The sequence below is a fragment of the Lathamus discolor genome, chromosome 1 (assembly GCF_037157495.1).
Source record: "Lathamus discolor isolate bLatDis1 chromosome 1, bLatDis1.hap1, whole genome shotgun sequence".
In the NCBI taxonomy this organism is placed as follows: domain Eukaryota; kingdom Metazoa; phylum Chordata; class Aves; order Psittaciformes; family Psittacidae; genus Lathamus; species Lathamus discolor.
The window spans coordinates 19,889,517-19,901,597 of record NC_088884.1 but is presented as its reverse complement, the minus strand read 5'-3'; the positions used below and the strand labels follow the sequence as shown (position 1 = coordinate 19,901,597).

The window sequence follows — 12,081 nt, the reverse complement described above, 5'->3', positions numbered from 1 at the left end:
TAGAAGCACATGCGGGAACATGTGGCTTGGGAGTGTTACAGCAGATACAGCAACAGGGGGACTTTTGGACATGTCCTTGAATGTGACTGTAGGAAGGAACTGCAGTGAAATGGGGCACAGAAATAAATAGGGTTTTTTCATATGACACTTCGTATTGATTTAATCATTTGCATTTTCCTGGTCAAAAGCTTTTAAACATCTGATTTTTGGTGTAGGGAAGGGGCTTCATTTGTTTGTACTGCCCACTAAACATGGTTCCAATAAAGCTAACTCCTTGGATTTTCCACTCATGCTTAGTTTAATCTTCATTTCTTTCACTTTTTCTGAAACGAAAATTTCTAAGAAAAAAAAGAAAGTAAAAAGGAATAGAAAAGGAATAAATATATTGACATCATGCTGACCCCCAAAACTGCTAGTATTCTCCTTGAACTTTCTGAATATTTAAGAAAATACAAAAGAAGACCCCTCCCCTCCCACCACCACCCCCCCCAGCCTTCTAGGTCTGATGTCTGAATATTAAAATATATATACTATTATTGAATGAAAGCTACATTACATTAAAATACCCCTTCAGTTTCAATATTTGTACTGATTGTATTTTCTATGTTTTAAATAAAAATAATGTGTCCTGACACAGCAAATATACAGGAAGTGAACATGTAGGTGAAGTAGTGCTCAATCAGTGCCCATAAAATGAAGATACAGTTCTAACTCTCAGAACAGTCATAATGTCAGCTGTTTCCACTGTATTCATTTTGCTATGAAATTTATGCCCCATATTTTTTTTCCTCCAGTCATAACAGTGCTTTGAATCCATAGCAAAGAAGTTTTTCATGTTTCAGGAAGAGAAATAATGCAAACTTCTTAGCTGTCCTAAACAGAAAGATTGCTGTCTATCTTGCCAAAAACTGAACAGCCAGAAGCATTAAGGTAGCTGCAAGAGTAGCTACAAGTGTACTTGAAAATTTTATTGTACTTGGAGACGATATAAGTTGTATTTCTACAGTCAGAAGCCAGCTAACTGACCATTTCTGCCAACCGAATCTTACTGTCTCTGCTGTAGAAGCACATCTCAATACCATTAAATTCTCTTTTGATTCAGAAAAATAATATTCACACATACAAAAAAAAAAAAATTGTCTTTGCATGGAGCTTCCATGAAGGCAAAATTCTGTATTTTGGTGAGACGCTTATTTCAGGGATGGCACTGTGAACTTGGGTGCTCAGAGTCAAACATAGCTCAACAGTTTATGTTGTGGCACTGTGAGGCTACGTATAATGAGAAAACACATCCTTGTGGGGTTGGATAATATGTTGCAGAAGGGCAGTGGCTGTCACTGCGAAGCCACGTGGGGCTGATTGATAGTGGGATGGGAAAGATGTTGCACGAGAGCTTTTTCTTCTCTCAGGTTTCCCCAGCTTCTGTTCCTTCCTTTTGCTGGTCACTCACACAGTTATTCTCATTGGAAATGTGACTGGAGGTGTCTCACACACTGGTGCACACCTATGACCAGTGCAGTCTAGAAAAGAAAAGTCACTGAAGAGATAGTTTGTTCCTCTCAGAGGAGTGAAAATAAGTGAGAGAGTGGTGGGAGGGCACTATGTCACTAGTCAACAAGTTCAGTTCTCCCTCCATTAGAATAAATAGATATTTTAACCATAAGTTCATAAATTGCCCATGTCAGGAATCATAACTGGGCCAAGAGCAGAGTACAAATAAAATTTCCACATGTTGATACATTAAATTTTCTATTTATGTCTGCTTAACAGTTGTCTCAGCCTTCAAAGATTTCTCAGGCTTAATCAAAAGGCTACCTAAACCTGAGAGGAAAACATAAACTTCTTATGCAAATTTTATGCTTTTAATTTTCAACTAAATATTTTTCATTTCTAAAAAAATGATGAAGATACCTTGAATGTTAATTGCTTCTTCTGACTTGATTTCTTGTGTTGGTGTTCCTATGTGTGCATAACCTTCTGATGTGTCATGGTGGCCCACAGAGGTTGAGAAATCCTTCCCCAGGTTTGTTTGGTTTTTTTTTAAAAGGGACCAAGGCTTTGCAGCCTTCAGAAGAGGTTATGAACTCATCCCTGCTCAGGTAAAAATCCTTCTTTAACTGGGTGATGTCTATACCTAAACTTCAAAATACAGATATAACTTGTAAACCTCAGAGTGATTTCAAAGATGCGACAAATAACACTTATTTCCCTCATTGTCAACAACATTCAACAAAGCAAGTCAGCAGGATTATTCACATTTTACAAAGAGGGAAATAAATTATAAAAGTTAAAACAGGAAATTTTTTTCTAACTTTTGCTGTTTGCATTTTTAAGGAATAACTTATTTATTCTTTCATCATTTAACATAGTTTTTTAATGGTCTCAAACTTCCTTGGGACGTTAATAGTGCCTGCTATGAAAATCTTGAAACAGTAATAAAAACTAGGCATTTTAGCTCTTAATATTTAACATGCTTATAGCATTTCTTATGCATTTTAGCTTATGCTGCCTTTGATGTACAATCTCCTCAGCAAGAAGAATACTTTTTGTTATTGTTCCTGGTAGGAAAAGTAGAGCTGGAGGAAGCAAAAACTTCCCATTGTTGGCTGAGTGACTCAATTCCTAATCAATAATGCAATAAAGGCTTCTGTAGGCAGATAAAACATGGTTCATAGAAAAGCTGCCATATCCAGCAGAAAAAGCATTTTGACAGTGCCCATTTATCAAGAGCAGGCAAGATACAGAAACTCGACGGGGTCTTGTGTTTCAGGCGTTAAAGATACCAGCCCTAGAAGGACTAAAGCATTGTGTATTAGTATGTATTGAGCCTCCTTCCAGGTGGCAAACAGCTGCACCTTTTTATAAAACTTCTAAAATAAATCTGAAGTGCTTGCTTTCAGCCAATAAGTGTTATATTTAATTGAACCGTTCTGCGAATGTTATAGCTCAGGCACCCAGAAAGATGGTGAATATTTAATATATTTGTTTTGTATTTCCACCAGTCTACAGAATAATGAAATTCCTTAACTACTTCTCTTTAACTTGCCCGAAGAAAGCACGGTATGTTGCTAAATCGCTTTTCACTGGCCCTGCCGAGAAACAACTTTAATCCTTGTTAGAAAATTGCAGAGTCTGGGCCTGACAAAGAGCTCATGCCTGGCGCATTGTGAGCGCTGGGAGCGGGGCGAGGGGAGCCCTTTATAGCTGCGTGCCTCCAGCCCGCCTTAGCTGGACTATTTAGGCGAGGAGGTTTGTCAATTCCTCCCGACAATGGAGAGAGTTTTTCAGTGCCTGTAGCCTCGCCGAGCCCCGTTGGGGATCAATGCTGGCCATTCAAGCTGCACCTTCTTTCATTGCTTTGGTTTGTTAATTTAAGACTAAAGGTCCGCTGAGGGGGTTTAGGGTGTTTAAGAAAGCTGATGAACTGTTTAAGAAAGCTGATGAACTGAGAGCGTTTATAGCCCTGGTGTGGCAACTATGGGCACTGAGGGAGCCGTGTCCTTGTTGACCCTCTTGTTATTAAAAATGCACAAGTGCTGCGCTTCTCAATATTTCAACACTCTTTCATTGTCAATACCACCTTCTGAGCCCTTCAGCTGGTTGCTTGCTCTAAAGATCTTCTTAGATTGGGTTTGAAAACTTCACCTTAAACACTAGATTAGACTGATGTTCTGTTTTCCGTGCTCCTGTTGATTTGTTGAACCTTCCCAGGGCTGGAAAGCAAGTAGCAGCTTGATGGGGAGATGGGCTGCTAATATGATTTACCAGTCTACAGTCATGCACAATAAGTGTGAATAAATACAGGGGTCTCACAGAGTCAGCCCTAGCCTTTCCTTTTCTCTTATTTTTTACTTTAAAAGAGGTATCTCAGGAAAATGAAGTGAGTAATGCATGCCCTTACAGGAGTCGAATGAGCTATGAATAAGAAGGTGGAGGGGGGAAGGGAGGCAAACATATTTTTGTTAAAGTGGTTGGCTGCTGTTATGTGCTGATGTGAAAAGGATATATAATAAACACTTACTGCTTTATTCTTGCATAGGCAACAGCAAAGAATATGGCACTAATACCATATAACTGACATCTGCAAGAGTCACATTGTCCTTTCAGTGCTATTGTTACTAGCAGGAAAATTACTTTTTCTTAAAACTAGTTACAAGGATTTTTTTTTTATTATTATTACTGTTGTTTAAAATCTGTGTAATCTCATGACCATTATCTAATTGATGAAGTTTTTGAGTTTGCTATAGATTCCCATAAGTCAAAGTAGATGTAACCCTGCCTCTGTAACATGCTCATGGTTGTCAAAATGTGTGGCCTCGGATTCCACCTCTGAGAGGCATTTGCAGTGCTGTGCACTCCAGCAGGCTCCAAAAGAAGCAATAGGGAAATACTTACTTTTCTTTTTATGAAGTCCAGTGGATGTATGTTCGTGAAGCTTCAGCCTGTACTTAAATGCTCAAAAAACTGGTGGGCAGAAGGCAAATGGTGACGAGGAATCCTATCCACAAGTACCTCCTCTAGGAAGACTCTAAAAATATACTGGATGTGATTTTTATTAAAAATAATCTGACAGTCCAAAACAAGAATACATCTTTTTTTCTAAAACAACAGCAGTTGTGTGCTTTCTGTATAAGGTATGTTGACAGAGAGCAAGTCCCATAGTGTCATTTCACAGTCACCAAATTAAACATTTCAACTGGAAGTTTAACATATCAGAACTAGTCAGGAAAATATATTGTTTTCATTCACAGATTTGAGTAGCAAAAGTAATTCCCTCCAGTTTCTTAGCTTTGTTTTCAGTGAGTGTAAGCATATCACAGATATGTATGAAGAGTCCCAATTTTTTACTGCACCTGTCTTAATGAAGTTATCTGGCTAGGCTTTAAAATACATGTTTTGCCAGAAAATTGGGGCTGGGACGATTCTTAGTGATCTGGCACCATTCAGTGGTGTTACATGGGGAAACCTATCACAGGATTCTCGATCCTCTCTGTAGTTTGTTTGTGTGAGCAAGTTGGAGCCTTTTCTGCTTGATACGAACCAAATACATTGTGGATATGTTATTAGATTTTTTTTTTTATGGAAGAATATCAATTTTGAGAAAACTCCATTACTAAAATCATTCTCTCTACCATGATTTTATTAAAAGTTTTAACAACTGTAGAGTCTGAGTGATAATAGAATAATTGGGCTCATCTTACTGCAAATAACAATAGGTATTCTGGGTAGAATGCTTGGCATATGTATTTTTATGTTTATGAGACCAATGAAGTTCTCTGAGTGAATAAGTTCAACTGCATTTTATTTTCTGGACATCTGTATACATACAACACCTGTCATATAGTTTACAGCTGCCACTTAGTAACAACTCTGTCACATTAAAACATTTTACAGGTACTTACAAAGGAAATCAAAACCAGCATGCATGTTTGGGGTGAAATAATGTTAATAGTATAAGAATGTTATTAATTTATTAAAAAAACCCAGTATTTTATTGATACCAAATCAGTCCCACATTTTATTGCATAAATCAAACTACTTTTATTAAATGTATAGTTATCTGCATATTGTGTGATGTGTTTGATCACTTCTGTAAAACAGTAAATTATTAGGAGAAATTGAAAAATGTGAAAGAATTTATTTGCAATGATTCATAATTAAAATATATTTTAACACATAAAAAAATAAATTAAAGCTATTATTATATGAAAATTCTTTTTCAAACTTACCTTAAAACTGATAGTTACAATGAGATGATACTGTTCCTTGTAAGGAACAAATATATATTACTTACGTATTTTTACTGTCTGTCTTTAAAGCCTTTTCCAAAGAGCTTACATTTTGATGAAAGAATTCTATTTTCTGTCTTTTGTTGCATCCAGTAGCCAGTAACTTGTCTTCATTTTTCCAATATATATTTTATTTGTTAATGTAGAGGTAGCTAATAAGACATGTTAAGTCCTTCTTTTGAATTATTTCATGATGTATACCATGCCCAACATGCTGCATTTTAAAATATGCACACGGTTTCCTCTCTTTGCATATCTGCGTATTTTGTAAAGACATGGGAAATTACATTAGAAAAGAATTTAAGCCTCTCCCTGTGGGGAAAGGGACTAAAACAGAGCTGTGACACAAACTCTTTTAATCTCTCACTGCTAAAATTAATAAAAAAAACCCTTCCTTTTTACAGTTTGACTAAATGGCATCTGGTTGGTATTCTACAGGAGGGGGAGAAAAACTGCTACAACTGTGTTTAGTAAAATCTCTTTTAATCCGGTTACTGTGAAAGAACTATTATAGTAGCTATTTGGATCTGAACATTTTTTTACAGTAATGTAGACACCAACAGCAGAGAGCTCATTCTTACCCCATCCGTTTGTGAAGCTTTGAGTGAAAACATACCCATGCCTAAGACATAAAAAGGAAATAAGGTAGACTATAATTATAATTAGTAATTAACATAAAACCTTAATGCGGTTATCTTGCGAGGGGTGGAGTGGTGTTTTGATCATACCTAAATACAGCTTCCATGGATTTCTGATATTTTACTCAATAAAGAAGAAAGCAAGACAGATTCCATATTATCTGTTTGATGCTGTTTGCCTGTTTGGGTTAGAAAAGCTAGGTATTGTAAATTTTCTCCCAGGATACCCTACCTGTTTTTTCCCTTGCTGCTTTAGCTGTCAATTCTCTCATGTAATTGTGTATTTAATATCTGTTCTTCCTGACAGATAGCAAAGTGCATAATGCTATTTTGCTTGAAAATGTTGTAACTGAAAGATAAAATGGCAGTTGCTAATTCATGTAAAGAACAGTCTAGGTCAAGTTATTTGATTTTCTACTGACCCATGCAATTCTCTGAACAGGAAATTATATCATTGTTGACTTCAAGTGCTGATCTGTGATCATTTCAAAGTGTTTCATTACCTCTCATTACCAAATCTGTTAAATGAATACTGCAGGGTTGTTTGGTGGCGTTTTGTTTTTTTTTTTATCCTTCTTTTCAGCAATGGTACAGCAACTCCATGAAAGCCATTTGCATGTGGTTGGCTGACAGATTAGATGTTCAGCTTCACATCTACCAGCTGAAGACTCTCATCAAGATAGTGAAGGTAAATAAAATGTGTTTGCGTTAGACCGCAGAGTAAAGAGAGAAAAGTGATAAAGAATTAACACGGATAATTATAGATCACCCTAAAATTAAAAAAAAATGTGGACTAAAGCTGTGAGCTTACATAGTTTTACGTTGACATTGTTTGGTTTGGTTTTGTTTTTTCCCACAATAGTAGCACATTTCAGAAGAAAAACAAACTGTTAAAACCTTTGATGTTAATTACACATGCAGTTGTAATTGTCATCCATTCTGAACTCAGTGACAAGATTGTTCCAATGAATTTTAACAGATTGCTGCTAGCTGTTTAGCAATGCTGCATGGTATTCCTAATAAATTAGTGTTTGTCATAGTACTGATTTTTTTTTTGCTGTTTTACCTTAATAATCCCAATAGTGTTCTTTGCCCATTTTTCCCTCTCCCCCAAAAAACCTATTTTCTCTTTTATCCACTTGATTACTAGTTTCATTGGAAAATTATATTCATTATATTAGATAACATTTTCTATTTTTTCATACTCTGGGATAAGTATCAATAGAAATGCCGGTCCCTCCAGTCCAGTCCTCAGTCATTTACACTGGCCAATGTCAAGTGCTTCCAAGCAAAGTGTAAAATACCTTGCAATAGGCAATTATGGGTTACCTACCATAAAAGAAAGTTTCCTCCTAACTCCCTTTCAGATCTTAGTTAATACCCTCAGGGAAGAGACAGAAAGCCATTTCAGATTTTTTTCCTTTTAATTCTGTCTTGTTTAACTGTGAACATTCTTGTTATCTGCGTTAATGTGGACTAAGAAGCACCTGTTGTCAGTCATGACCTTGATTTGTTCAAAATATTTTCTCATGAAGTTCATGCAAGACTGTAAAGTCAGAAGCATTTTAACTCATGGACACCAGAATTGCAACTGCAACTTTCAGGATTCACTAGCTAAAAGGGATAAATAGAGAGATGCAAGAAAACAGTCATAATAACACTGGCATCCTGGCTCCCTGAACCATCCAAGCTTAGCTGTGATATTTTTGACCTTAACTGATCTCTCTGGGAACAGAGAACAGGATTTGGTTCTTCATCATGTGCCAAAATGGCAAAAGCAGTTTGCTGTTTGTAGCTGAACTGGACGGCTTTTGTGAAATGCTGAAAGCTCTTCTCAAGTGAAGGTAGTTACCATCATGTGGGGATGGGGAGAAAAGGTGTTACAGGATCTGAACCCTGTGCCTAGTGAGATCTAAGAATGGGCAGGCTAAATTGTACCAGTTAAATATCACCTGGGCAACTAAAAGAGGCTCTTACAAAACTTAGCTCCGGGTGAATGAACAGCACTGTCAACCAGTATCCCCTCTGCGCACTGAGTAGCCTTGTTCAAAAGAAGCAGGCTCCCAGGGGTGATGGGAACACACTAGTTATGGCAGCAGCCTTTCTGTGCCTGTGCACCTCTTTTGCTTTGCACATAAATTTCAGATGTGTTATTCCATGGCACCTTCTGTGAACACAGAGAACTGAAGAAGATGATGTCAATCATAGAGGTTCTGATCAGTGTACTGGAAGACAGAAAACCTTTCCCTCCTGTGTTTTAATGGGTGAAGAAGACAGAACTGATAAAACAGGAACAGGGAAATAAGAAATAATGGTTCAAGTAAATATCACAGGGAGTTTTCACTGCTGGAGCCGAGTTGGGAAAAGGCAAATGGGGAGGCACAGCTCCTCCAAACTCTAGAGTGAAGATTTCTAGAGCTTTTGGAAAAACTGGGAGGCTGTGCTGCCCTGTCATCTCCTGAAAATATGTCAAAAAAAAAGTAGGAGGTCATTTTTAAGGGACATGGGATAAGTAAGAAATAGATTATTCTTTTATGTTTGGATGCAGCAAAGGTAGTGGCATTATTAAGAATGACCAGAAGCGGCAGCATTGTTCCCATTAAAACATTATGATGGCATGTCGTGGTTTAAATCGATCCACACAGCTCATCCACTCACTCCCCCCCTTCTTTCCCTCCCTCTGCTCCTGGAGGGACAGAGTGGGGAATCAAAAAGAATGCAACTCCCACAGGTTGAGATAAGAACAGCCCAGTAACTAAGGTATCACAGAAATCACTACTGCTACCACCAATAATAATAATGATAAAGGAAATAACAAGAGGAAAGAATACAACACCTCAACACCAGCTGACCAATAAATCTCCCCACTCCCCCCAGCCGAGCACCGACCGATACCTCGTCCAACCCTGCAGTCCCAGCCCTTCCGGGTAACTCCCAGTTACCTCCCTGGGCATGACGTGCTGTGGTATGGAATACCTCTTTGGCTAGTTTGGGTCAGGTGTCCTGTCTCTGCTTCCTCCCAGCCTCCCCTCATCCCCGGCAGAGCATGAGGCTCACAAGTCCTTGGCCAGAATAAACATCACTTAACAACAATTAAAAACATCGGTGTTATCAGCTCTCTGCCCAGGCTGGAAGTCAAAACACAGAGCTTGCACCAGTTACTAAGAAGGAGCAAAACGGCTCCTGGTAAACCCAGGACATGGCATGAAAGTATCATTAGATGTCTGACACACATGCAGATGGATGTAAATAAAAAGTGGTCAAGGACCAAAAGGAAACTTAGGTAGAAATGAAAAAGTAAGTTTGGAAGTGAACATTACTGTCCTGCAGAAGTACGTCAAGAGAAGAGCAATGACAACCCCAGAGCACTGGTCTGAGAATGAGAGGAATACAGTGTAAAACTGAAAGAAATTGCTGTAGGATCCATTAACAGCATAAAAGCAAATTGAATGCACAGTGTTACAAAAAGGGAACGCAATGGTGACACTTGAAAAAGATCAGGCAGGGTACTTACAGGAGTGTGTGAGCAAACATAAGCTGCATCCATTGACTCCGAAGTCGACCTATAAAAGTCAAATCTTGGCTGCAGTGATTCAAACAAGGTTTAAATAATCATCATAGATAGTGGCAGAAAAAAAATCTCCCAGCTGAACATTACCCACTTTGAGAGGTATCTTTTGCAGTTCTCTGAAGTATTGAGTGAAACAAGACCAGCTCTTTTTTCTTCCTCTAAGGCTTGTGCTTGGTCTCCGCTGGCAGAGGAATGGGCCTGATGGCCCTCAATTATCTTTCATTTTCTTTTTCCCATATTCTCTTCCATAAACACTGGGAACTCACAGTAGGAGCATATACAAAGTAAGAAATTAGCTACACCAGCTTGTCCTTCTTAAGCCTTTTAGTCTAACTTCAGGAAAGATTATTTCAAATGCACTACAACTTAAAGAAGATAAAGTAGATGATTTTCCATATGCTCTCTTGAACATCAGTGAATAAAACAACTCCACTCAGAATTCTTACTTGATAGAAGGTCAAAGAAGAAAGTCCTATCTGCGGGTTCATAGGAAGGCTGGATACCAGGGAAACAAAACTTTCTCGAGTGGAAAAAAAAAAAAAGATGTCGATGCGAGTCAAAATGTAGATGATTTGGAATGTAAATCAACTGACTGAAGAAGTCACCTGAGAAATTTTTGCATTATACAGAATATAGATCAAATCTAAAATCTATTTTATTTTTCCACATCTGCTATATATATGTAAGGACAAATGTAGACAAAATTATTTTACGGGGAAATCAAGCATTTACATTTCTGTGAAATGACAGAACTACCTGTAGCCAAATTCACGTTTCAGTATGCAGTTAGAAAATTCTTTGTTGGTTTCTTGTGGAATGAATGAGACAAATGGAAGTTACTGAGAAATCAACATACAGTTACAGAAATATAGTACAAAACACAGTCTTTTGAAGGTGTGAGCTTCCAGCTGTAGCTTGTAGACTCTCTAGAGTTTATACAAATCTCAGCCCAGAAACTAAGACAGCAAATCTTTAGCAGACCATAGATGATAGGTCCCTAACTGCAGAAGCAGTGAAGCTGTCCTGCTGGCATACTAGAATGTCCAAGTGGACAGTGTACTGCTCATACTTGTTCAGGTCCATTCAGGGTGTTTTATTTTTGCCACAGAAAACCTACCGAGACTTCAGGTTGCAAGGTGTGCTGGAGGGAACGCTGAACAGTAAAACCTACGATACTGTTCACAGTCGCCTGACCGTAGAGGAGGCCACGGTCTCGGTCACTGATGGAGGAGGACTTCAGGGCATTACTATGAAAGACAGTGACGAGGAGGAAGGATGATATTATTTCACCAAGCATTTGGAGTTTGGGGTGGTGGCCTGAGGTTGGGCGTTATCTTTGGCTTGGGGTATTTTTGGTAACTTGTCCTTGTAGTTGCATTTATAGTTTTGCCTTATGATAGAGGTGCAGCAATGTAATTTGCTCCATTTTTAAAAAATAAAAGTAAGATTATCAGAGGAAAAGTGCCAAGGACTTTTTGAGAACAATGGTTGTAGCATATTTTAATGTATAGCTTTGCTTAGGTCTGCAAAAACACTGGCATGGAGTTTGAGTTCCACTTGTGATTATGATTCTTTCCCTTTTGTTCGTTACCATTTGTTCTTGTATCTCCATCAGATATTGATGTCCTGTGCACAAAACAAAATGTGTGCCTCACTTAAAATACAGCTATACAGGAAATCATTCTTGGAATAAGTCAGTGCCCTAGGTGAAAAAAAAAAACAACAAAAAAACAGTGTATTTTCAGGATTACATTTTGTTTACCTTTTTTGTGCTTAATTTTACATTATTACGTGATGTGCATTAAAAATTTTAATCCTGGTTCTTTGTATTTTGAGGTTGGTATATATGTAATAGGACTTCAAGGACAGTCAAACACATACAAACTACTTAGGAGTGGTTTTGTGTTTGTTCATTTGCAAGTTTAAAGATATCTCATCATGTTGGATGTCAGTAAGCTTGCCATCAATGTTTCTATTTCTGTGAAAAATTTCAGGCAATAAGAACACATTTTGTTGTGACCACTTCTGTATCCACCCGTTTGTATAGAATTCTGCAATTAAAAGATGTTTTCAATATTTCAAA

At 37.8% G+C, this 12,081-nt stretch overlaps 1 protein-coding gene across 6 annotated transcripts in view; it reads left to right on the top strand.

The window, feature by feature from the left end:
- CADPS2 (calcium dependent secretion activator 2) overlaps nucleotides 1-12,081 on the top strand; it is a 315,891-nt gene extending 303,810 nt beyond the window's left edge. For 5 of the 6 annotated variants that reach the window (XM_065663295.1, XM_065662937.1, XM_065662857.1 and 2 more), the window contains 2 exons: nucleotides 7,011-7,115; nucleotides 11,107-12,081. In XM_065663295.1, the coding sequence (XP_065519367.1) occupies nucleotides 7,011-7,115; nucleotides 11,107-11,277 (276 nt within the window). In that variant the 3' untranslated portion in view covers nucleotides 11,278-12,081. Of the gene's footprint in view, nucleotides 1-7,010; nucleotides 7,116-11,106 lie in introns of those variants that run through there. The other variant, XR_010608797.1, reaches the window with a different exon arrangement.